At 40.7% G+C, this 27,523-nt stretch overlaps 1 protein-coding gene across 2 annotated transcripts in view; it reads right to left on the bottom strand.

Moving 5' to 3' along the window:
- Positions 1-27,523, bottom strand: part of ANTXR1 (ANTXR cell adhesion molecule 1) — a gene marked incomplete at both ends in the record, with an annotated part of 238,604 nt that overhangs the window by 175,059 nt on the left and 36,022 nt on the right. For both annotated transcript variants that reach the window (XM_080711616.1, XM_080711617.1), the window contains 5 exons: positions 275-355; positions 2,914-2,982; positions 5,661-5,740; positions 6,461-6,494; positions 6,967-7,048. In XM_080711616.1, the coding sequence (XP_080567742.1) occupies positions 275-355; positions 2,914-2,982; positions 5,661-5,740; positions 6,461-6,494; positions 6,967-7,048 (346 nt within the window). The remainder of the gene's footprint in view (positions 1-274; positions 356-2,913; positions 2,983-5,660; positions 5,741-6,460; positions 6,495-6,966; positions 7,049-27,523) is intronic.

The raw sequence follows: 27,523 nt of genomic DNA, 5'->3' as shown, positions 1-27,523 counted from the left end.
AGAGGCTGCCTGAAGTCTGGCTCACTGCCTGGGCAGGGCCCCTTTCAATTTTTAATTCTCCATTGGAGGATAGAATTGGCACCAGAGAATGAGGAAAGAAACCCACACGAAAGGCCGAAGGGAGACGTGGAATGTGGCAGACATGATGAGGAATGAAAGAATAGTCTCACCAATAGAAGTGTGCCGGCCTCGGAGAGAGCGGACAGGGAGATTTATGGCAGGCTGGGGACAGAAAGGGGCTGCGCGTCCCGCTCAGAGGAAGCACTCTGCTTACCGAGTGAATGATGCCTTGCAGGGCCTGAAAGCCATCGTTGACGGGAAACACATGGTCCTTGCTGTCCGCAATCCGGGCCAGCTGAGAAACACAGAGATACATGTGGAGACAGGTCAGCCGTGGACAGGGACAACTGGGGAAAGGCACTGGGTCTGGGGGCCCATCTACTTCTAGAACCCGGGGGAACACGAGGCCCTCACTGGGCTCAGGGGCCTCTTCAGCCATAACGAGCTTAGCAGTGGCCCCTCTGGATGGCGCAGGCTCAGCGTTCCCATTTGTTTTAATACTTTTCTCCTCTGGAGCAGGGCTAAGATTGCCCAGCTCAGTGATCATTTGGCCTGGGATGATGTCTTTATGGATTTGGGGACATGCCACAGGCTCATTTTTCTCCCATTCAATCCAAATTCCTGTTGGCAACTTTATTCAAATCAAACAGACTCAAGTTTCCTTTTCAGAGCAACTTTAAAAATAACTTTACGTTTTAGTGTGGGTGAGGCTGATGAATGTGGACCCCCAACTTTTACTGCTTAGGAAAAAATGGGCTCCTGGAATTGCTACGGCTGTTTTATGGAGAAGACCGAGGGTAAGGGGAGAAGCTGACCTGTGAGTCTGCCATGCCCAAACCTCTGTGGGTTTTGTGACTGTCACCATTTAAGTGCTAGAGTGCATGGCTTAGAAAACACTTCTTATTGGTTTTACTGATTGCAAAAGTAACACTAATTCATTATGAAAACTTAAGGCAATCCAACAGAGTTAAGACAAAAAAGGAAATAAAGGCTACTTACAATTCTTCTACATCTATCTATATTTTCCTATTGTAATCCATCTATCCTTATTAACATTTTTTGGGGTGCTGAGGATTGAACCCAGAGGTATTCTATTTATTTATATATTTTTTGTGGTACTGAGGATTGAATCCAGGGATATTCTATCTCTGAGCTACATCTCTAGCCCCATTTTTTAATCCTTTACTTTGAAACAGGGTCTGACAAAGTTGCAGAGTGCTTCACTAAGTAGCTGAGGCTGGCTGCAAACATTCAATCCTCTTGTCTCAGCTTCCCAAGTACTGGGATTACAAGTGTGTACCACCATACTGAGGCATTCTGCCTCTGAGATACATTGCCGGCCCTTTAAAAAAGCTTTTTAAAACAGGGTCTCACCAAGCTGCTGAGGGCCACACTAAGTTGCTGAGGCTGGTCCTGAACCTGCAATCCTTCTGCCTCAGCCTCTCAAGTACTAGGATTACAGCTGTGTGCCATTAAAAATTTTTTCAATGCAAGTATGCACAGACCTATTTTATTTTGTTTTGTTTTGTTTTTGGTGTTACTGGGGTTCCTGGAAACCCTTCTACCTCCAGGCTACACTCCCAGACACCTATTTTTTATATTTTTATTTGGAAACAGGGTCTTTTAAGCCAGCGTGGCTTGTTTCGAAGCTGCGCGATTCTCCTGTCTCCGCCTCCCAAGCGCGGGGATTACAAGTGTGCGTCACCACGCCCGGCCTTACACAGACCTATTTTAAAAGGGGAGCATACTACTCTCAATACTTTGCAACTTTGTTCATTCACTTAACAATCTATCACGAGCATTTTCCTACACCATTAGAACAAAAGGAAATTATGAACTACATTGAAGAAGACTTAGGCTGTTAGCAAGTTTTCACAACTTATATGTACATGTGCATCCTTTGGGGCCCACTTGTCCAATGCTTTCCATTTTTTTGTACTGAAAATGCCTCACATTTTTGAAAAGGCAAAATCTGGAATGTTTGTCATTTGGTCACTTGAGTAAGAAACCCTCCCTTGTTAAATTAAGTAAAAAAAAAAAAAAAAGTATTCCGAGTTCATTGATATCTGTTTGGCATCTTGGCAATTTAATGTTTGCCAAGAAAGTCAGCCAAGGAGATGCTGCCGGGATGGTCTGTGTTGAAGCATTTCAGAAAATGACTTCATATCTTGTAAACACCCAATAATTTGTCTCTGCTTAGCTTTTGTGGCAAAATAACTGACCTAGAGAGTATTTGTCCTGCTGATGAGCCCTGTGTACCCAATGCACATGTCCTCCATCCTTCATGATATTTTTAAAAATTTTTATTGATGCATTGTAGTCATACATCTTAATGGAGTACAAAATGGTGGAGGCACGCACACATCACATGCACACATCACCCAATTAGCCCTTACCCAATTTCCGCCCCATTCCCTCCCCATCCCTCCTTCTCATGTTTGGTGCTTGGCTTTGATATGTTTGTTGATGTACATCGTGTGCATTAGAAAATTTCCCTCTTCCACCCTCCCATCCCCTCAGGTCACCTTATTTGCTCATCTCTAGTATCTCCTTCTTTGTCTAGAGTTCCTCCTATGACCCATTTTCTCCCTAGCTTCCGCATATTAGGGAAAGCATCCGATTTCTTATTTTTTGTGACTGACTAATCTCGCTTAGCATAATGTTCTCCAGTTGCATCCATTTTCCTGTAAGTGATATAATTGCATTTTTCTTAACGCTTGAGTACAATTCCATTGTGTACGTATCCCACGGTTTTGTAATCCATTCATCTGTTGATGGACCTCTTGGCTGGTTCCATAGTTTGGCATTCATAATCTTAGTATGTTCCACACCTTAGAAAACTCATGGTCATACCTGTGTTTCATTGAAATCTTTCACACCAACACAGTAGACAATTGCACCAAGATTTCGCGATCTGTTGGCCTGGGTCAGAGACACAAAAGGACTTTAGAAAGAGAAGCAGTATGAACACCTTCCTCTTGGATGCGCCAGACTAACTTCACCATTCAAGTATTTATGGAGCACCTACCACGTGCCGGGTACCACACTGAAGGAAGAAATGCCCATTCCAAGGAGTGCATACACCACTGAGCATCCTACTCTAACGTAATGCACAGTGGCCTGGAGGGAAGTGATTAGTTCAGCAGGAAGTGCTGAGGGAGAGGAGGAAAAGGAAACTGTAGGCGGAGAGAAGTCAGATTAAATATCCTGAGGAAATGGTTCTAGTGATTTTTTATTGACATCCCTTCTTTCTCTCAAATGGTAGCAGAGCATCCCCCAGAACGTGGGTGGCTTTTGGAACCACATCTGCCTGAGTCTGGTGCATATCTTACTCTGTAAAGTGTTTTGAGATTAAATGAGATAAGTTCCCCTGTGTTTTATAATAGAAAATAGAAGTTGGAAATCCTTGTCATATACAATAGGTGCTCACGGAGTAAATGATAAAAAGCACATAGCAAGTGCTCAAAATATGCGTGGTATTTGAATTGTGTTATCCTCCTTGACCCTTGTACTCACACCTATTTCTAATAATGAATCCTAGAAGGAACAGAAAAATGTGTGTGTGTGTGTGTGTGTGTGTGTGTGTGTGTGTGTATGTGTCCTTCATGTTGGAACTATTCCCTGATGCTTTCAGGATGAAACAAACTTTCAGACTTAGTCTAGCACCAATCTTATCTGCAACAACTCTGTGACTTCTCTCCTCTAGTTGGTCTTTTTATAGAATTATTAAGAATGAGAAGGTTCAATGTCTTTATCTCTTGAGTGTTATCTTTCATTTTTGGGAAGCTTTATTCTGTTGGTACTGGTATTCTGAATATTTTCCCCAAGTCTGAATGTGCCATACCTCAAATTCCTTTCTACTAACTCCTAATTTAAGTACTGACACTCATCATTTATTTTATTTTTGATCTTTCCCTTATTAGGGATTTTACTATATCTGACTGTTATTTAGGGCCCAAATAAGCCATTTTGCATTCCGTTCACATAGTCTCAGCTTTAGGATATAGAAATGTATGTTTCCTCAGATGCCCAGGAGTATCTGTCATATGAGCTTGTGTTTCCCTAGGCTGAGTCACTCCTGCCCTATGGGAGAAGGGGACTAAGGGAAACTGAGCTTCATTTCATGGCAAGACCCAGGAGGGGAGCGATCATGTCTCACCCACCAGTGCCCAGTGCTCTGAACAAAGGAATGAGAGCATGAATGAATATATGCTTCCCCTCCTCCTCCTCTTCCTCCTCCTCCTCCTCCTCTTCCTCCTCCTCCTCCTCCTTCTCCTTCTCCTTCTCCCTCTCCCTCTTCCCCTTCCTCTTCCTCCTCCTCCTCTTCTTTTTCTCCTTCTCCTTCTCCTCCTTCTCCTTCTCCTTCTCCTTCTTCTTCTTCTTCTCTTCTTTCCTCTTCTTCCTCCTCCCCCTCCCCCTCCCCCCTCCTTCTCCTCTTCATTTCTGCAGTACTAGGGATAGAACTCAGGGGCATTCTACCTCCAAGTGACACCCCTAGCCCTAATTTTTAGTCTTTTTTTGAATCAGGGTCTCACTGAGTTGCAAAGGACCCCCTAAGTAGCTGAGGCTGTCTGCGAACCGCGATCTTCCTGTCTCAGCCTCCCCAATGCTGGGATTACAAGCGTGCGCCACCACGCCCGGCTATGCTTCTTAAATTAAATAGTGGTAAAGAGCTTGAGGACAGTTTAATGTTGCAACTAAATCCTCCCCACAGCCCAGCATCTCCCTCCCTGACTATATTTTCCCTCCCGTGTTTCTGTCTACATCGGCCTGAATAAACCTGTGTCACTAATGAGACTTCAATAGGCTTCTACGGGTAACTTGTTTTCTTAGCTCAATTATACACACAGCCGAAATCTAAAACACCAACGGAAAGGATTTATTTCCTGTATGTAAACATAACTTTACAAATCTTGGGTAAACTTCTTTTTTAAATCTCATTATACTAGCTGGAAACTTCAAAAAAGTCTTCATACAGAATTCTTTCACCTGCCTTGAGGAGTATTTTGAGAAGATAAATGTAAGGAAAAGAGAAATATAGAAGAGGAGATAATTTATTTTGTCACCAATTATCATTCAACATTTGTTCTAGGAATGAGAATCTTTATGGTTAGTTTATTCTGACAAGATTGGCTCTTACATGTTTTAAGTCTCTCTTTTCTTCTTGTTTTAGTAAAAAAAATATGAGGGGAAAAAAAAGAACCAACATTTTTTGTTTCAAAGCAATACAATATTTCAAAACTGCTAAAGCAATACAATGCCATTAATAAAGTCATACTAGACATTTTTATCCCTCAAAGTACAAAGTCATATGAAAAAATTTTGAAAGGAGAAAAACATCTACCATGTGTAAGACATGAAAATTCATTAAAAATAAAACACTATGATTATTTTTACATCTGAAACACTGTTTCATTCAGGGATTTTTTACAGAGAACATCTATCATTTTGCCTGAGAAAAGAGAGTGCAGTCTATTTTAGAGAGTGGGTGGTTTTGGGGATTGAACGCCGAGGTCTGCACGTGCTAAGCACTGTCTCTACCACTGAACCACCAGCCAGGCTCCAAGTATGTGTTTAGACACAGACAGCTCGTTACTTACCTCCCTCTCTGAATAGAAAAAGAGGTCTTCATGGAGTTCCCCGTCAGTCAAAGCGATGATGACGCTCGCTGTCCTGTATCCTGTCAAGACAACAAAGGCACACTTGTTCATCCTGCCCTACCCAGAAGACTCCTTCTCAGCACTGGAATTTGATTTCTTATAATTTCAACCACCCAAAGTCAATATTTTGTGAATCACTTTTTCCTTTTTTTTTTTTTTGTGGTACTGGGGATGGAACCCAGGGGCATTCTACCTCCAAGCTACACTCCCAGCCCTATTTTTTATTCTTTATTTTGAAACAGGGTCTCATTAGTTGCAAAGGGCCTCACTAAGTAGCTGAGACTGTCCGCGAACTGCAATCCTCCTGCCTCAGCCTCCCAAATGATGGGATTTCAAGTGTGCGCCACCACATCTGGCTCAAAACTGGTATTTTGATCTTCGTGTCACAGTAATAAATAGGCTTGGATCTCAGAGAAGGACAGGTCTTAGATTTGACATAAAAATCCAAGACTTTACTAGCCCATCCAATTTATTTACTAATTCAACATGCAATACTATCCAAGAGAATTATAGACTGTGGTCATAATCGGTTCTTACTTTTATATGACTTTTTTGGCACCAACAAGACAGAAGAATTTGACCAGGTATATGGCATCTTTCTATGCAATGAAGTGTGTCTAAGAATTACAGATAGTATCATACATGCCTTTTGAAACATGAAATTATGGAGACTTTTTTCCCAGACACAAACACAGGTAATCATTAAACATTACATAATAATAACTTTATTATAGTCTTACCTTGACTGTTTTCATAATAAATCTGCTCACTAGCCTGAAAAACACATGAACAAGCTATTAGACACACAACTATCATATGTTATTTTGAATACCATACTGGACAGTAGGCTTGGGTGTTGGATATGCATCTGGGGCCTAGCCTTGATTCTTTATGTAATTTCAATTCTTTATGTAATCCAAGCCTCACTCAACCACTAAAGCTGTGATCTAACACAATACCTTTGGGAATTGAGAGGACTTTGCTTGGTATAATTGATGAGTGACGTCAATCATTGGTTAACAAACTCTTCACCGGTGTCAGCAAGGGAGGAAGGAAAATTATTTCCTTAGTTCTTTTGGATATAGCCTTCAGCGTGCAAGTTTATGGGGAGAAAAATCGTATACTCTGTTACTGGTTGTCACTCATCCCCTTGACACATGGGCACTGACTGTCTCATCGGTCATCCCTGGGTTGATATTTCAGCATCATACTTTATACTTGGAGTTTAAAAGCGTCTTAAAATTACCCTTTCAAATCCTTCATGCATGTACGTATCCCCTCCTGGCAGAACCTTCTGGAGTTCTTCTAGGCCTTGACGGATCTGTTCCCTGAAACCCAAAGTTACTCTGTTAGACTTGAGCGCTTTCCACTTTGCAGTTAATAGTCTTTTATACTGGTCTTCTCATTACTGTGGATACTGCTGTACTGCTCCAACAGTCCCCTAAAAGCCATCAGCGGAAAAGCTTTTTATTACATTATCCACCTAGTGTCAGCCATTGCGTAGGATGAATGAAATTTCAGGGACTGAGGAAAAGGAACCTTCTGTAGGAATCTCCGTTTGCTCGCGCAAGTTTTTATGCTACGTGAGAAATGAGTCTTAAAATGCAACTGCTCCTGGGGACCACAGCAATGTAGGCCAAGGACAAGTGGCTCACGCTAGCCCAAAACAGTGAGTACCAAGAAGCCTGTGGAAGGCCACCGCAGGGACGAGGCTGGGAAGGGCGGCACCAAGCGCAAACTCTGCCACGCGCCTGGTAGTGCCAAAGGAAACGGTGCAGTCGGCTTTGAAAATAAAAGCCCGAGGAGTCTATGCTTTCCAGGACAACTGAGAGTGTTTTCTGTGGGCTGCTGCCTGTGTTTTCTTACTCTGGTTGTTCAAGGTGACAGTGAGGGCAGGAGGAGGAAGTGGGATGTGGCTGGAGAGAGCAGGACGCACACTGGAAACCGTGAATGATTTGGGGGCCAAGTGAAATCCTCGCAGACCATTCTCTCTGGATGGTCAAATGTCCACATTCATATTCTTGGCTTTTAAAGTAGCTCCCTTCTGCGTCAAAAATGGCAAGAAAGTATAATTTCTAAAGAACATAGCCTTCCTCATAGGCTGTAAACTTATGAAAGGGTTTGAACTTGCCTTCCTCTAACTGAGGTCTCTAGCTGCAGAAAGTGGGGATTCAGTATTTAAATTAGAAAGGGAACTCTTCTGAATAGGAAAAGAACCTAAAATTCATTGAGAATCCACTATCTACAAGGCACTTAAGCATTTCCTCGTGAGAACCACTCAATGTCGTCCAAGGTAGGTGAGAAAGCTGGGTTCAGAGGGGGCGTGGGAGAGCAGAGGCTTGAAGCCAGATCCGTCTGACTCAGCGATGGCTTTCCACTGTGCCAAGCAGCCTCCTTGCATGCAAGGGTGTTGGGGAAGCTGGAGGCTCTCAGTAACCAGTAGCAGTGAAGAGCAATGGCCAGTCCCAACATGAGCTGGGTACTGAGGGTGTGCGGGGTCTAAACGTCTGGGATGTAATTCATCCACTTAAGCCTTATGACGGTTCTCTGCGGTAGATACTACTGTGACTTCTATTTCACAAATAAGAAAAACAAGTCATAGAGAGGATCAGGAACTTGCTCAAGGCCTCAGTGCAGAGGCGAAATTTAATCCCATAGATCCTGCTCTCCATCAGTATGAGAAAAATTCAGGTTTTGTCCTTTCTTTCTTTATTTTTATTTTTATTTTCATTTTTGGTGGTACTGGGGATGAAACCCAGGGGCATTCTACCTCCAAGCCACACTCCAGACCTATTTTTTTATTCTTTACTTTGAAACAGAGTCTCACTGAGTTGCAGAGGGCCTCACTGAGTAGCTGAGGCTGTCCGCAAACCGCGATCCTCCTGCCTCAGCCTCCCAAACGTTGGGGTTACAAGCGTGCGCCACCACGCCTGGCTTCGTCCTTTCTTGAATGAATGAATGAATGAATGAATGAATGAATGAAACACTACCAGTTTATCCTGGTAATGTTTGGGAAGAAATTTGAATAAAAAGTGAAAACTCAAGTGATGGTGGCTATGAGTAAGGCTGGACCACCAGACCACTGGAGACTTTAAAAGACAAACTGAGAAAGCTTTAGGCTAGACCTGTACTGGGGCTGCTGATCCTTCTCTGCTGGAATATTTAAGACCATGTCATTCAGCCTTTGGGAAATATACCGACTATTATCTGCCTTATCGGTGCCCAGATGTTGGATCCCATTTCCAGCTGCCTAAGTCAGAAGCCGAAAGCCTTCCTCCATCCACTACTTAGACTCTCCTTGCCCCCCACCCCCACATTCACCATCAGTAAACTGTGTTGGTTCTACTCCAAACATTTTTAGAAATGGGCTATTTCTCTCTCCCATTTCCCAGCAACGTGATGTGGGCCACAGTTCACCTCTTGTTTGGATCACTGAGACAGTCACCTGCCTTCCTTGCTTCTTCTCCCAGTTACTCCCTGTGGCTTAAAATACACACCAAATCATGCCATTCTCTCCCCTGCTCGAAACCTTTCAATAGCAGCCCGTCATATTGGGGCTAACACCCCGGGCTCTCAGCTTGGCCTTGCAGTGCTGCCTGGATGGTCACGCCCGCCTGTTCGATGGTCACGCCCGCCTATCCAGCCTTATCTTGTGCTTCTCTGTCTCCACTACCTTCGCTTCAGCCACACTGGACTTCCTGAACTCCGATTTCTGGCAGACATCAGCAATTACTGCTGCTTGAGTGGCAGTTCACAGGGAGAATTCCTTTTTTGTTTGTTTGTTTGTTTGGCAACGCCAGGGATCGAACCCAGGGTCTCATGCATGCTGGGCAAGTGCTCTACCTCTGAGCTGTATCTCGAGCCTCATGGAGTTAAATTTCTACTCAGATTTCAGTTTCAACTTATATCTCTATTGCTCAAAGTCTCCTTATTTGATTTCCCCAGTTCAAATGATCTCCCTGTGTTGGACTTTTTCATGGTACCCCACAATTTTTGCTTCATAGCGCTTAGAACATTTTATATCTAATGATATGTGATTATGTAGTTATTTATTTATTTTCCTCCAGGTCTAACACCCCCCCCCACCTTGAGATACTAGGAATTGAACCCTGGGATATTCCATCTCTGAGCTATACGCCAAGCCCTTCATTTTAATTTTTTGTTTTGAAACAGGGTCTCACTAGGTTGCTGGGAGCCTCACTACTTGCTGGAGCTGTCCTTGAACTTGCAATCTTCCCCTCTCAGCCTCCAAAGTACTGGGATTATAGGCATGAGGCGCCTCACCCAGTTGTTCTAGACTTTAATCCCCATCAGGGATGGGACTTGTCTGTTTGGATCCCCACTGTATCTTCTGTGTCTACTATAGTGCCCGCAACATAACAGACATTTAACAAATATTTACCGAACTGGTGGCTGGAGAGAATATATGTCGGCACAGTTAATCTTACTGAGAAGAGGTCAATTTGGCCGAGGGATGAGCTTTACTTGGCCATGTGGAAGAAGGCCAAACAGAGGCTGACCTGTAATCTGCCTTTGGGTAAGTCTAGATCAATGTCATGGTTAAAAACCATTGTTTGGCCGGGCTTGGTGGTGCACGCTTGTAATCTGATACTTGGGAGGCTGAGACAGCCTCAATTACTTAGTGAGGCCCTCCAAAACTTAGTAAGACCCTGTTTTAAAATAAAGAAAAAATGTGGCTGGGGGTGCAGCTTGGAGGCAGAATGCCCCTGTGTTCAATCCCCAGCACCACACACACACACACACACACACACACACACACACACACACACACAGAGAGAGCATTGTTTGTATTGTACTTTCTACATTCTCTCCAATATTTCAATATAGCCCATGAAAAAGCAGTTTAATTTTGACTCTGTTGTTTGGTAACCATCCTGTACATGAGAAGGAGACACTGTCCCCTTGCAAGGCCATGGAGGGCATGGGGCACGAGCAGTCACCTGGCCGAGGGAAGCTTTGTCCTGTGGGCTGGTGGTTTCGTGAGTGACCAAGTGACATTAAGGTGAGGCTCGGAGTCCTCAGCACACAGAGGCGGCACCATGGAACCCTTCAAAACAGCTGAAGCTCTATAGGAGGACAAAGCTAGTTTCTGATAACTAGGTAGAAGTGCAGGTCTTGAAAGTAAATGTGATCTTAATCTTTGGTCATGTATTACTGCAGTCTGGGACATTTTGGTAACATTAAAACTGAAATACTATGTTAAGACTGAAGCTTAAAAAAGAGGGCAAATATACTGGGGGTGTGGAAAAGTTTCCTTGGCTTCAGTGTATTTTTGCTCTGCCAAATAAAGTCTGGGAACTAGGGTATTTTTCTCTAAGTCTCAGTCTCTGTCTCTGTCTCTGTCTCTGTCTCTCTCTCTCTCTCTCTCTCTCTCTCTCTCTCTCTCTCTTCACTCTCCCCCCCACTCCGTCTTTCTTCCCCAGAACAAGCAAAGGCTGTTTTGAAAAATATCCTTATTTTAGATGCTTTGTGTGTCTGGAAAGATAAGAGCTCACTAGCTGTAAGCAGTGCTCACAATTTCCCTGAGAGTCCAACTTCTTATAATCTCCTATAACTCCTGGCCCCATCTCCCTCCGCCCTCCATGCCCACCTCCAAGCACCCACAACATGTAGGCAAACAAAACAGTTGGTTTTGTTGGAATCCTGGAATATTTTACTCCTGGGACACTAGAACTATTGCTATGGGTCTATTCTTTAAGCTGTCTTAGAAACAAGAAAATGGAGTGAGAGACCTTTAAAAGGATGATAAGGACCTCTCCAAGAACTCACTTATTACCAAGTGCAATGCTATCTTCCTGGGAAATGAGAGAGGCTGGGAATCCTACCAAAGAAGCTGCTGTTAAAAGGACCTAATTTTCCTTGGTGGTTTCACATGCCTGCCAGTGTTCCCACTTGGAAGCTAAGGGTTTTCAGGTCACATGTCTTGTGTTTCTTGTGCAACTCTCACAACAGTTAATTGTTAAATGAATTATTCCAGTTTAGGTGCATCATCCATTCATCACCACTACTGTTGTTTTTTGAGCACGTTTATCAGTGGCCAGCTGGTTTTTAGGAGTAGTAAATAGAGCGAACTGGTCACTGTCTTTTGGACTTTTCGTTGCCCTGGGAATTTTTCTACAGTTTCAGAAGATTACTTTCTGGGATTCTGGTTGGTTTGTGTCACTTTGATAATATTTGCTGATGAAGGTGGCACAGGATTAACACATATAAGCACATCAAGAAACCCCGTGGCAAGCTTTTAGCCCAACTATCCTTCTACTGCTCCCACTGCAAAATTCCCCTTGTGTCTATGTAGTACTTGCTAAAACGCCCCCAAAACAACACCAGCTCTTCATTGCCAGCTTCCTTTCCTCCTTGTAAGAGTTCTGTTCAGAATTTCATTTTTCTGAAATGTCTTGCAATTGTTGGTTTGGGAGTTTTAACCTATACAGTAAACACACGTCACTATTTATTACCACAAATGCTACTCTTCGGCCCTATGGCTGCAGTTGTTGATTTTTTTAAAAATGTAATGAATAGATCAGAATACACATTAAAGACAATTTGCTATTACTTTTGCAGTTAAAAAGTTCTACCACGAATGGTTATTTTTATTATTTGTTTATAATGTACATAAGTTATAACTCTTTTGGACTCTTACCTAAGGCTGAAATGATCTATGGTACCGAGATATATGCTGAACATGACCTCTCTTTCTATGTATTTTATTTTTACTGAGGAATTATTTATATACAGTATATACTTATACAAATTATGTTCATTTGCTTTGTGGTTACTGAGTTTATTTCTATAATGTTAACAATATTCCTTTCCCTCCTAGTGTCTGTAGGATCTGTAGTAATATCCTTTTTCATTTCTGACATTATTTGTAAGTTGTACTTTCTTCTTTTAAAAATCAGTCTTACCAGGAGTTTATCAATGTATAGTTTAAAAATACTCAATTTTGAGCTCTGTGCTTTTCTCTATTTTTGACTTTATTACTCAGTTATTATTTTTACTTTATCACTCCTACGTTCTTTTGAACTGATTATTTTTGGTATTTCATCTAATGCCAACTATTGATTTTTTAAAAACATAAAGCTAACTGTGTATGGTGGCACATGCTTGTAAGCCCAGTTTTTGGGAGGCTCAGACAGAAGGATCACAGATTCGAGGCCAGCCTCAGCAACTTAGCAAGATCCTGTTTAAAAAACAAAACAAAACATAAAGCTATATGTACTCATTACAATTTCCTCTTCTTCCTCCTCTCTCTTCCTTTTATTCCTCTTTAGAAATTGCTCTGTGGGCTACAATATCCATCCTTATTTTATTACAGGCTACCATAAGTTAGTATTATGTTACTTATCACATAATGTGAAAATACTGTAGTATTATACATCCGTATAATTCCTTTCCACCATCTTTTGTGCTATTATCATAATATAGGTATGTATGTATGTATGTATGTATGTATGTATTATTTTGGGTACTGGGTATTGAACCCAGGGCCATTCTACCTCCAGGATATGCACCCAGCCATTTTATTTTGTTTTGAAACAGGGTCTCACTGAGTTGCTAAACCTGGCCTCAAACTGGCAATCTCCTTCTATCTCAGCCTTCCAGATGCTGGTATTACAAGTGTACACCACCACCTGTGGCTGTATATTTATAATAAACTCCAAATATATGATAGTTCACCTTATCTTCAGTGATATCCTTCAAAACCCTTGGTGGATATCATCTGACGCTTCAGTAGTACTGAAGCCTGCACGTACTGTCGTTTCCCTATCATACAGGTGCAGCCTACCCATAACTTTTATATTTGTCAATCCAGATCGATTCCTGCATCTATGCAATCATCCCTTACTTGTAGTCAGTGGCACAGTGGCACTGTTGCTGCGATCTCCTGCTGAAATCTTCTCAGACGATCAATGTTTTCTGGCACAACATGTTGTTGTCATGACTTGGAACATGTTTTCTGCTCAAATCTTCCATTAAAAAACTTAATGCCTTTTCCATCTTAACCAATCATTTAGCATGCGCTATAGCTGTACCATTTGCAGTTGGCAGTACTTAAACAAACATATCAAAGTCCATCACTAAGCCAAGCACGGGAAGGAGGGAGGGGGAGGGAATGGGGTGAGGATCGGGTAAGGGCTAACACACGTGTGTGCATGTGTGTCTCCACAAGTCTTTTATCCCATTAAGATGCACTACAATGCACCAATAAAAAATTTAAAAAAAAAACTAGCACACATTTCTTTTTCCTTCTTCATGATTTTACAGACAGAGGTTTGCTTTTGCCATAGGTCTTAGCAACCTCACCATAGAACTTCTTTTCATTATTTATGAATTTGAGAACATTCACCTAAGGAAAGCACTTTACAGCTTTCTTTGGCTCAAATATTTGGCATCACTATTCTGTCACGTTGGGTGCATCATTTAAGTAAAATAAGTGTTAACTGAACACCAGCACTGCGATACCACTACAGGTGATCTGATCATTGAAACAGTTACTACGAGCCTAATGGGCAGGTAGCGTACAACGTGTGGACACGCTGGACAAGAGATGAGTCATGTCCTGGGGGGAACGGGGCTGGGCGGAGCACGACTTCAACACACTACTAGAGGGGCACGTGATTGAAACTCGCGAATTACTTCTGGAAATTTCCACTTAATATTTTCATCTTATTTCGGCTTAATATATATATATATATATATATATATATATATATATATTTTTTTTTTTTTTTTTTTTTTTTTTTTTTGGTGGTACTGGAAGCCCTTCTACCTCCGGGCTACACATTTTTGAAACAGGGTCTCTTACGCCAGCGCGGCTGGCCTCGAACCTGCGCGATCCTCCTGTCTCCGCCTCCCAAGCGCGGGGATTACAAGCGTGCGCCACCACGCCCGGCGCATTATTTCGGCTTAATATTACAGCCAACTGAGGCAGCTGAAAACAGGGAAGATGAAAGTGCCGGGAACAAAACCGTGGATAAAGCAGGGTGGGGGATAAGCACTGTACAGCAATCCTGCTCTGATATAGACGGTCACTTGTCCTTTTATGAAACTGAGAAGAGACAAACAATAGCCTATTATCTTTACCTAAATATTGATCATTTCTTGTACCTAAATATTGATCATTTCTTGTTCCTTCTATGTTTTGTTTTGTTTTGTTTTACATAGTTGGCAACTGCATCATTTTCCTTCAGTTTGAAAAATTCCTTTACTGCTTACTGCTTTTTTTTTTTTTTTGGTAGCATACACTTGCTGGTGATGATTCTCTTACTAGAGAATGAAAATGTTTTTACCTTCAAATTTAAAGATAAGTAAGCTGGCCGGGTGTGGTGGCGCACGCTTGTAATCCCCGCGCTTGGGAGGCGGAGACAGGAAGATCAAGTAGGTTTGAAGCCAGCCGTGCTGGCTTAAGAGACCCTTTTCCAAATAAAATATAAAATAGGTCTGGGAGTGTAGTCCAGATGTAAGCTGACAATTCTAAGTTGACTTTTCTTTCATCTTTTAAATATATTAGTCTGTTGTTGTTGTTGTTGTTATTGTTGTTGTTGTTGTTGTTATTGTTGGGTTTTGATACTAAAGACTCAAGCCAGGGGCATTCTACCTCTAAGCAACACCCTCAGTCCTATTTTATTTTGTTATTTTATTTCTTTTGAGACAGGGTCTCCTTAAGCCTTGAACCTGCACTCCTGTCTCAGTCTCCCAAGTACTAGTATTAGAGATGTGCACCATCACGCCCAGCTAAGATATTTTGCTTTTGTCTTCCTGGATTGCATGTAGTTGTTTTCTGATGAAAAGTAATAATTTTTAAATGTTAGTTCTCTGTTTGTAAAAGCCCCCAGCTGCTTTTAAAACTTTTCAGAAAGTTGGCTATAAAGTACTTTGGTAATGTTTTCTATGTATTTTTCCTGCTGAGGGGCCTTTGAGATTCTTGGATCTATGTGTGGAATACCAAATATGATGTTACTCATGTATTAGATCACTTGATATTATCCCACATATCTTATCAGACCTGGTTCATTTTATTCTTCTCTACTGCTTAAAGTTCCTTTTCTCTCTTTTTAGGTTGGATAATTTCTACTTATCTATTTTAAAATTCATTTTTCTGTAATATTGAATCGGCTTTTAAAAAATATATCTTAAGAGATGGGCGTGGTAGCACACGCTTGTAATCCCAGTACTTGGGGAGCTGAGACAGAAAGATCTCAGGCTCCAGGAAACCTCAGTAAGTAGTGAGACTCTCATCAACCTAGCAAGATACTGTTTGAAAATAAAATATCCAATAGGAGCTGGGCATGGTGGTGCACGCTTGTAATCCCAGTGCTTGGGATGCTGAGACAGAAGGATCACACAGGCTTGAAGCCAGCCTCAACTACTTAGTGAGGCTCTCAGCAACTTAGTGAGACCCTGTTTCCAAATAAAATATAAAATAGGTCTGGGAGGACAGCCCAGATGTAGAAAGCCTCTGGGTTCCACCCCCAGTACCACCACCAAAAAAAAAAAAAAAAAAAAATCCAATAGGGTTGGGGTGTAGCTCAGAGGTAGAATGCCCCTGGGTTCAATCCCCAGTAAACACACACACACACACACACACACACACACACACACACACACACACCTTTATTGGTGCAATGTAGTCTCACATCATAATGAAGTTCAGAGTGATAAATGGATTGTTTATTTCAGATGATATATTTTTCAGCTCTACAGTTTTCACTTAGTTCTTTGTGTTTTTATTTTCTGATACCCTATATCTTGCCCTATTGTATTCACGTTTTCCTGCAAATTCACTAATATATTTGTAACAGTTGCTTGAAAGCCCCTGCCTGCTAATTCTAATTACTGAGCCGTCTGTGGTTTGCTTCTATTACTGTGCTTTCCTTTATTATTGGCTACATTTCCTTGTTCCTTCCCACGTCTCTCCCATCCTCTTGGCATTTGTATTTCACACAGAGTACATGAAAAAGCCGTGGGGATTTAGGGATGATATTGATTAGTTTTGTTTATTCACTGCAGAGAGTAAGCCATTTATTCTGTGAGATAGTGGGGCGAGGGCTTACCATTCAGATTCAGCTGAGGCTGGGCTGCAGCTCTCATTAAAGTGCTCCCTGGTATTAGTCCTGGCCTGCCTTTGTGCTCAGTATTTGAGTTGGGATAGGGTTAGATGCAGCTGCAGGTATGTGTGTGGTGCGCACACACACTGGGGTTTGAACCCAGGGACCTTCTACCTATGAGTTTCACCTCCAGCCTTATTTTACTCTTTTATTTTGAAACATGGTCTCAGTTGCCAAGGCTGGCTTTGAACCTGTGATCCTCTTGTCTCAACATCCCAAGTTCTGGGATTTCAGAAAAACACCAGCACACTCGGTTCACTTCAGTGGTTTTTGCCTGACCTTTGCATTTGGCTCTGGTGGGACTCTAGAATTCATGTGACTATGATTCCTCTCTACTTTCTTCAACTCTCCCACTGTTACTTTCTTAGGAAAATGCCTAGGTGTGGGAACGTGGGGGAGCTGTGAGGCTGAGAGATGTCTTCCTTCATTTCAGAGTCTGACCTACCCTCCAGGCACACGGTGTGGTCTCTCTCTGCTCATTTTTCCTACAAAGTCCCTGTCCATAGCAAACCTGCTCTTTCAATTGCCTATACCAGACCAGGCATCCAACCTCAAGATCTGAGGCTTCTGTAGAGCTCTGCCAAGCTATAAAGGGCTGGCTTCCCTCTAATTCATCAGCGCTTCCTGTGTCTCTGCCAGCCCCATGGAAACATATGAATTTTATTTTGTCTGGACTTTTCTGGTTGACCATGAAGATGAAGGTTTTTCACATGCCTTCTATATCCTAACCAGAAGCAGACATATTGCACAGGCTAAGTGTTTGTAACTACACATTTGTTTCAAGTAAGGAAGAAAAATACTAGGGGCAGATTACCAGCATATAAATATACTCTAGTATCTCTTACCATTTTTTTTTTAAAAAGTCCTCTTTGGCCTCACATGTCCCTTTTAGCTTTTGGTCTATTTATTTCTTGCCATCCTTTCTTTGCCAATGGGCCTTTCCTCAAATGTTCAGTGATCTTTGGCTGTCTCTTCAAACTGAATGAGAAAAAACTTGTAGGAAGGTTGGTATGCAGGGCACACCACCAACAGGGCATCCACCAACAGGTGGGTGGCCAACTTTGTTAGCAGCTTTTGTGGTGAGGACCCTCAAGTGTCAGTGTGTGTGCATTTTCTCCCCTCTAAGACATTATTTTTACAGAGAAGTAGTTTCACACCCTTTCCTTAAGTGTCAAGCCTGGAACTGGCAAGAAAAAAGGATGGAAGGCCCCACATTTGTCATGCAGATGTCTCCGGCATCTGCCTGTGCCTGGTATCCTTGACTATGAAACCATGTTGTGCAATTTGCCAGAGGCTCTACTTCTCTCTGGAGGCAGCAAACGAGAAGGGATCACTTGTGCACTGTAGCAGGAGGAGTGGCTTGAAAGTTTGAACAGCTTCTTACATAATCTATTATTTTTAAATTTTTTCAATAATTATATGGATGCATAATAATTATATCTCAGAGTGAGATTTTAAGGTGATATTCATACATGCACACAGTACTTCATGTGTTTCCCTCTGGCTTACTCTCCACCCTGCTTCCTTGCACATGTCAGTGAGATTGGTAGTGATAACTTCATATAAGCGCATAGCATTATTTGATCTATTTCCTTCCTTAAGCTTCCATTTTTTTTTCTACTGGTGATGGAACCCAGAGGCATTCTACATCTCAGTTATATCTCCAGCCCTCTTTAAATTTTTTGACAAAGTCTTGCTAGGTTGCCGAGAGTCTCGCTTAGGTACTGAAATTGATCCTGGACCTCTGATCTTCCTGTCTCAGCCTCACGAATACTGGGATTACAGGTGTGTGTCACTATGCCCAGCTTTTTGTTTGTTTGTTTGTGGTACTGGGGTACCTGGAGCCCCGCTGGAAACTGCAAGGTCAGCTTAGCAGACAGGAGTAGTCCACGACATGGCGTAGTCAAGTGCAGGTAACCTAAGCTCATCAAGAGGGGCCTGGTGAGAGATTTCTAGATGGTGCAGCCTGAGCTAGCACAAAGGACAGGAGGAGTGATGCTTCACTCACAGGGCAATGTGATGCTTGTGTTCACACTCTTTTTTACACACCTCTTTTGTTGTGTGTTTTGTTTTGATTTGTGTGATGGTTTTTGTCATGCGGTTTCCTGTGATCCCACTTGGTTTTGAAACAACCCCTCTAAGACCTTCATTACTGACTCTTTTCTCAGCTGAGCCATGTTTTGTAGGAGAGTGGGGGGGCAGTGGAAAGTGGTCTCTAGTTTCAGGACTGCCCAAAAGCGTTCTCTTGTGAGAACCTTCAGCTCTATGCCACTATTAGTCCTATAGAGCCTGGGTCTTTCCTGTTGCTGGTGGACAATGATCGGGATGACGAACTGGAAGTCAGTACTACTGACTACAGTGAGGGTTGGAGGGGCATAGGAGGGCGCCTCTTGCCAAGTCCTGCACAGTGGAGACTCGTAGAGCCTGTATCACCTTCTGGGATGGAAGCTTGGATGGACAGCCCTGAGGTGGATGACAGATATGAGTCTTCTCATTTGGCCAGACCACATCTCTTTAGTGTAGGCTGGTACAGACTACAGTTCTCTACCAAAAGATAGTACTTTTCTGTTACAGTTTGTAGTAATTCTGGCCGGAGACTGAAGTGAGCAGGAGCATACTAGTTCTTATCAGAAAACCCGATTGACAAGACATATCTGGGTGCAATCTATTTGCAAAAAAGGGTTGGTGGATAATCCCCAAATGTTGAAAGGATGTGGGGCAACAAGAATTCTTACAAATTACTGTGGGAGTGAAAAACAGTGCACCCCCTTTGTAGAACAATTACACAGCAGCTGATGGCGTTATATATTTGCAAACCCTAGCAAATCTCTAGTTGTACAACACAAGGAAATTCTTGCTTCTGCCCGTCCCACTCTCAACAGGAGAGAAGTACAAGATTGTTGATTGCAGCTTTGTTAGTAAGCAAAGAGTAGGAAACAAACTAATTGTCTACATAAGAGAACAGATGAGTACCCTGTGGTGCATCCTTAAAATAGAACACAATATGATGACAGGCCGCGCTGGCGGCGTACACCTGTAATCCTAATACTTGGGAGGCCGAGAAAGGAAGATTGCAGGCTGGTGGACAGTTTCAACAACTTATTGAGACCCTCTTTCAAAACAAAAAATAATATGGGGCTGGGGTGTAGCTCAGAGGTACAATGCCTCTGGGTTCATTCTCTAGTATCATCAAAACAAACAAGCAAACAAATGCAATGGGAAAGTATATAATAATTAAAATGAACCAAGCATAACTACATGTATCTATATGGAAAAAGTCTCATTAACATTATGTCAAATGTGAAAGATGAGTTCAAGAAAAATACATACATTATGAGCACATTTTATAAAGCTTATTATGAAAAATACACTGTTTAGGAATGTCTATGGATTTGAGAATACCATCATACTTTGGTTCTGTCAGCCACTTCTGAAGCTTATTTTGCTGCCTTCAGCCAGATAACAGAAATGTGTCTGGATGCTGCTCTGTCAGACTTGATCTTTTTTTTTAAATTTATTTGTATTCACTGCACAAGGGATAGTGAGTAACATTTCCTGTTTTCCTTTGTTGTGTTAGGGTCTCTGATGGGCACTTTTCCTGCATTAACATGAGAAAACAGATCCAGAGAAATGCAGTAACACGCACTTCAGGATGGTGGAGCCCAGATTAGAACCCAGGCTGAGTCCTGGAGCAAAGTCTTGTATTTTCTCTCTTTGATCGGTGGTGCCTAAACTCAGTACAGAACAGTGTAGTGTGTACGAAGACACAGGACACATGTACTTTTTTTCTATAGCATAAATTGTACTCCACAATTTGAGAAAGAATTCAACATGAATATTATGTAAATGCAAATATTGACATCTTATGAAATAGAATATAAACGCACATGAATTTTTGAGATAAAGAACACTGAGTAAATTTCTTGTTTTCTATGGGCCATGTCACATGATTCCTTGAAGCTTCAGGCATGCACTTTTCCTTTGCTTTAACAGAAGCACTTCAGAACAAGAGTTCGGGAAACACCAGACTGTGCCATGCTCACAGGCCAGTGTGCTCCCAGCCTGCCTCGTTGCTCCACTGGGGGTTCTTACTGCCATTACCCAGCTCAACCAGGGAAGCTCATAGACAAACGTCCTCCAGAGACAAATGCCTGTGTGTTCTTATCTTTAAGAGCCCTTGATGGAGCCATTAGACAAGAAATAACAGTATTTTTTTTTAATCTGGCCTCCTGCTAAGTACTATCTTTTACTTATATCCCAAACATTAAGAACTTTAGACAAGGGTGTGAGCAGAACTGGACTCTCCTTTTCAATAAAGGTCAGGTATACTGTAATGATTCGAGATGGGATCTGTCTAGAATTTTAGCTGTTTATTAAAATACTTAACAACCATCACAGCAGTAAATGCTATTTTTTAGGCACTTAGTACATGCCTGCATTATTAATCCTTCTACCAGTTCTTCTGTGCTGTAGGAACTCTCACTATCCTAGTTTTACAGATTAAGAAATGGAGGCGCAGAGAGTTAAGAACTGTGCCCATGGGCTCGGACTACATGCTGTTATCCTTAAACTAATAAAACAAGATAATAAATGCCCCACTCCTTGCCATTTCTCTTAATTTCTTCCTGAAACCCTCTCCAAACTAAATGAACAGTCCCTCCAAATGGACTGAATCCAACTTCTTTCAAGCACAAAGTAATCCAAAGACCCTCCCTCCCTCTCCCTCTCCCTCTCCCTCTCCCTCTCTCTCTCTCTCATTGTTTTTAAATTTAGAAAAGCCTTTAAAACTACGTCTCTTGGTAATGGCAGCCTATAATCATGCTGCTCCAGGAATCAAGTGATATGTCCAGAGCCTGTCATTTTCCCCTGTGACACTAATGGCAAAACCACACTCCACCAAACCCAAGGACGACCGAGAGGGATGCAGGAGTGCGGTCGCTTGGTTTCTACTCAGCAGTTTGAGCCAAGCATTCTTGGCTTCCGTTCCACCTCCTTAAGCAATAAGCAGGATCCTTAACCTCTTCACCCATCTGTGAAATGCTGATGCCACCTTTTTACCTCGCTGTGAGAGACGTCTCCCAGCCCCATCTTTCAAGACCGCAAGGATGAACTGTGTGGAGGGTGTGGGTTTTCAGGGAACCATTTTCCTGAAGTCAAAAAGTGCTTGGGTGGTGAGTTGTGAATACTTGCATTTGTTTTTCCAAACAAATTTAAAACTGCACACAGTAGTAAAGTTGTTGGAAATCTTGTATTAGAGCGATTAAGCACATGGACCCGGGGCCCCTGCTTCTTGGGTCCAAATCTATGCTTCTATTCTTATACAACAGAGTGGCCTAGAGCCTTCTATGCCCCAGTATCCCCACCTATAATATTACATATAATAAATAAAGCACTTCTTATATCCTTATTATGTGGGTACTATTATCTTTCTTTCTTATAAATGAAGAAAGTATTCCAGGTTATTGGTACAAAATAGGTCCTCAAAAAATATTATACATGGATACAGACATAAGCATGTGTATACATACACCTAGACACGGTGGTGGCTTCCACTTGAATAGACAAGAAACAAAGCTGGCATACTGAGTTGGCTATGTAAAGGAATGGAAACAGCATCACATTTAATTTTTTTTAATTTTGTGAATTAAAAAGAAACCCAGTTCTGCCTTGGAGTACATGAATGAATTTGGGCAAATGATAACTCGATTTCTCTGGAAATCATTTTCCTCTGCAGTAAAATGAGGTCAGTGGGTTGGATAAAATATAATAATTCTTTGACCCATGGTTGTTTTAGTAATACTTTGTTTTTGAATCTTGCATAGTTTGGAAGAAAGGTGGAATTTCCAGACAAAGATAGTGATCTTGGTCTACCCGTTTTAATTCTCGCTTCCCTTTCCAAATTGCCGTAGATAAAGCTCAAGGAGTGTAACAGAGAAAAATGTTTTTCCACTGCTGGAAGATAGGCGAGAGTGTCATACCCAAGCCAGAAACTTAAAATTCCTGCATGAAATGGAGCTGCTGAGATCAGAGAGAGGGAAAGACACACCACCCTGAGATTCCAGGTCATGGCAGAACAGCCTGCTGTGGGTGGGGAAGAGTTCTTAACACGTGGATCCAACGTCTACACCTGACCATCTACACCTGACCATCTTCCTTTAGATTCCATTTCCTCCTTTGCTCGGGAAAGACTTCTGGATCTCTACTTTAAGAAAAAAAAATTACACCGCTTCTAAATCTATCCATTTTCTTTAGCTGGAGATCTTAACCTCTTCAACAAGGAACTTGCATAGTCTAACAGAATTTCTCCCAAGTCCCAAGTCCCAGTACTAAAAAAGAATCTAGTTGGTTCTTTTTTGTTTTTTTCTTTTTGCAGTACTGGGGATGGAATCCAGGGGCATTCTACCTCCGAGATACACACACAGACCTATTTTTTAGTCTTTTAAAATTTTTTGAAGCAGGGTCTCTCTGAGTTTGCAAAGGGCCTCGTTAAGTAGCTGAGGCTGTCTGGGAACCGTGATCCTCCAGTCTCAGCCTCCCAAATGCTTGGATTACAAGTGTGTGCCACCACGCCCAGCTACTTGGTTCCTTTATCATGTCATTAAACTCAGGAAAACTCTCAGCAGCTGGGAAGAAGAGGACTCATTTAAAAAATCTAAGAAAATATTCCTCTTTGAAGTAGACTATTATGAGAGACGGGGATACAGTAAGCATTCTAATTTATATTCATATTATGGTAATGACATTCCATCTCTAAAATAATAAGGTCACACACAGAAACAACACGTAAGCATTTAGAGGGATAGAAAATATCTGCTAGCTAAAAATGCAATTGAAAAGTAAGTTGAGTGCTAAAAGCAGGAAGATTTTGAATTGATAAATTATGGAACCAGATTGAAAGATGTCCCCAAAACTTAAAGAAAAGTGATAGAGACAAAAAATTATAATTAGAATATAAAAGAGATCTTGGATAGATAAAAAATCCATTGAATGCTGGGCATGGTGGCGCACCCACCTTGGGTATCTGTAATCCTAGTACTTGGGAGGCTAAGACAGGAGGATCAAAGGTTCTTGGCCAGTCTCAGAAACTTAGGGGGGCCTTCTGCAACTTAGTGAGACACTCTTTAAAAAAAAAAAATATATATATATATATATATATGGCTGTGGGCATAGCTCAAAGGTAGAACACCACTGGGTTGACTCTTCAATACTACACACACACACACACACACAAACACACACACATGCACACACACACACACACACACACATGCACGCCAATCTATGGTAAAAGAAACTATCGAAGAAAAATGTTTTAAGCTAAATATGTTTAAGTCTTCAGACAGAATGGCTTAAGTATTATACAAAGTTAATGAAAGTTCTCATACCTAGAAATATCCTGTTGACATTTAAAAAATATTTAAGATTAAAGTAAGTTCTACAAGCATCCAAGAGGAGACACTGGCACCTCTCATTTCTCTACTATATGCAGAACTGACAATGCCACCACTTTTATTAAACTTAGGAGAAAAGGTAGTCAAGATATATAAGAATTTTGTATTCAGTTAAAATATTTACCTGATGAACAGAAATAAATTTTTAAATAAGTAAGGATACATAAAGATTAATATTCACGTGTGTGTGTGTGTGTGTGTGTGTGTGTGTGTGTGTGTGTGGTACTGGGGTTCCTGGAAACCCTTCTACCTCCGGGTTACACTCCCAGACATATTTTATATATTTTTTTATTTGGAAACAGGGTCTCTTAAGCCAGCGAGGCTGGCTTTGAACCAGCGCGAACCTCCTGTCTCCGCTTCCCAAGCACGGGGATTACAAGCCTGTTGCTACCACGCCTGGCTAATATTCACATATTTTTAAGGAAAATTTTACCTAAAAAATGACTTAGCGATCTGAGAAATTAAAAAAAAATAAAAACCTTCAACTACTGGAATGAAAGCGTGTATGCATGTATATGTTTGTGCCCATATATATAGTCAATGAAACCAGTAAATCTTACACTGAGTTAAAATAGTTACTTTTATATGTTTATAGAATATAACACAATATTTATTAAAAGAAAGTCAGCAAGAAGAATCAAGAAAATAAAGATTAAATAATAAAAATTATTTAATTTTTTGCCATTAAAAAGGCAAAAAAAGTCATTGGCAACCTTTATTAGAATGAAAAAGAAATTGTACTTTTTGGGTCACTGGAAAATAAGGCAAAATAGCAAGGAAGAGTTTAAAAAAAGGAATAGGTAAAGATGTATCAGAAAAATGCAAACAATTAAAATTTAGTAATATTGATTTAAAACAAGGTAAATAAAACAAAAAAGTTTAAAGGTGAAAAAATATTTCGTATTGCTGAGAAGAGTAGTTCATAATAAAAGTACACATGAGCTAATGATATGGGTCCAATTATAAAGCAGTGTTTGAAATTCAAATAAAATTGTCATAAAAAATTCTAAATGTCTATCTTCACGGATCAAGTAAGCAAATATAAAATACTAAAATTTTAATCAATACATTTCTCATATCAACATTTTACTCATCAAGGTATAAATATTTTCTAATATCTCTGCATGATAGATAAAATTTGATCATGTAGTAATCTACCAATACAAAGTAATAAATTTTAAATTTTAAATGACCTAAGCCACTTTCTCTGAAGAAATGCAATGAATCGAGAAATTGAGAAAAGAGTAAACAAAATCATGTGGAAATTGTGAAATACTTTTTCCTAAATCATTCTAAATCAAAGATAAAATTAAGCTGGGCGTGGTGGCGCACCCCTGTGATCCTAGCTAGTACTTGAGAGGCTGAGACAGACAATTGCATGTTCATGGCCAGCCTCAGCAACTTAGCGAGGCCCTTAGCAACTTAGTGAGACCTTGTTTTTAACTAAAAAGAAAATAGGCATAGAATGTACCTAGTTCAATCCCCAGTACTGCAAAAAGAAAGAAGAGAAAAGAAAGGAAAGGAAAAGAAAAGAAAAGAAAAAGAAAAAAGAAAGATGGTGGGATAAGAAACATTTCTACAAACCAGTAATTTTCCCTAATATTTCTTAAGCTTCTTTGGGGATGAGGGAGTTAAAGGATGTTTTTGATGCAAACTACATTCTCTCTTTACGGATAATCCTCTGACATGCATATTTCTGTAAATCACTTTCTGGAGGTCAGGAGAAGTTCATAGCTGCAAACTTTAAGTTTACTGCTTTAGTTAACATTAACAATTTAGCTAATACAACAGAAAATGATTTCATTCACAATGAAAACAAAACTTTAAAATGCCTGGGAATAAAGTTAAGAAACATCATATTAGATTTACCTTAAGAAAAGAACAAAATCTCACCAAGGGACATAACAGAGAAGTGCTATATCCTTAAATAAGGAAGTAAGTGCCGTATAGTTAAAACGAACTGTCACGGTTACTACGATAATCTGTACTTTTTATACAATTCAAATGAAAACTCAAGGATTTATTTTTCCAGAGTAGACTTTTAGGTTGACCATGTGTAAAAATTGGGGAATAGAAACTCAAGACTGTGTACTTCAATGGGACCTGTTGAATTTTCATACATGATTAACACAACCAAAAGCGCTCACGGGCTAATGTCAACAGAGTTCTGAGTGGGACCTAAGGAAAGAATGCCAGTGGGAAACTGCTCGGGGTGTGGCTTTTAAGGGGGGAAAAAAAAGGATGTTTTGAGATACAAGAAAAATACTTAAAATGCACATGGTTGGAAAAAATCCACTAAAGACTAAGGAGATTTTGTCAAATATTAGGAATGAGGAAGCACTGGTCTTTTAGATGTTAGAACAAATTAAAACAATGTGGTCTGAGCATAGAAATAGACAAATAGGACAGAATAGCAATAGAATAGAAAACCCAGGAATGGATTTAAGCCTATCAAAAAATTCAACTTTCAAGTGGTTGGGAAATTTTATTCCAAAATGGTGTTGGAAAAACTGGCTAATTGGTTGAGGAAGGGGAAATTGGTTGGCCTTATACCTTACTTCATAAATAAGTTTTAGAAAAAGTAATGATTTAAATGAAAAACATAACAATACTATAAGTAAAGGTAGTCATAAAAGACAATGGAAACCTAGTTACAATTATGAACAGGGCTACTAAATTTCTGAATAATATATAAAAGATAGAATTCAGATATACATGAGAAGAATAAATCATAACCAAGTGTAATCAGAAATACAAGAATAATCCAATATCTAAAAATCCTTTTTTTTTTTTGCGGTACTGGAGATGGAACCCAGGGACATTCTACCTCCAAGCTACACCCCCTACCCTATTTTTTATTCTTTATTTTTTGAAACAGGTCTCACTGAGTCACAAAGGGCCTCACTAAGTAGCTGAGGCTGGTCACGAACCTGCAATACTCCTGTTTCAGCCTCCCAAATGCTGGGGTTACAAGCATGTGCTACCATGCCCGGTTTAAAAATCTTTTTAATAAATTTAACCATTCTAGTAGATAAGAGAAAAAAATATGACCATCTTAATGCATTTGATTACACTGAACATCTACTCTTGATTTCCTTGAAATCAATAGACTTCTTTAACACGCTCTCATTTCCAAATGATGAAACATTTTTTAATCATTGTCAAAATAAGACCATCCTTGGCTTTTTAAGAGGATCTTATGTGATATTAACACTAAATTGCT

Source organism: Muscardinus avellanarius (assembly GCF_963383645.1).
Source record: "Muscardinus avellanarius genome assembly, chromosome: 15".
In the NCBI taxonomy this organism is placed as follows: Eukaryota; Metazoa; Chordata; class Mammalia; order Rodentia; family Gliridae; genus Muscardinus; species Muscardinus avellanarius.
Note: the sequence above shows the minus strand (reverse complement) of the source record. Positions and strands in the feature narration are given on the sequence as shown.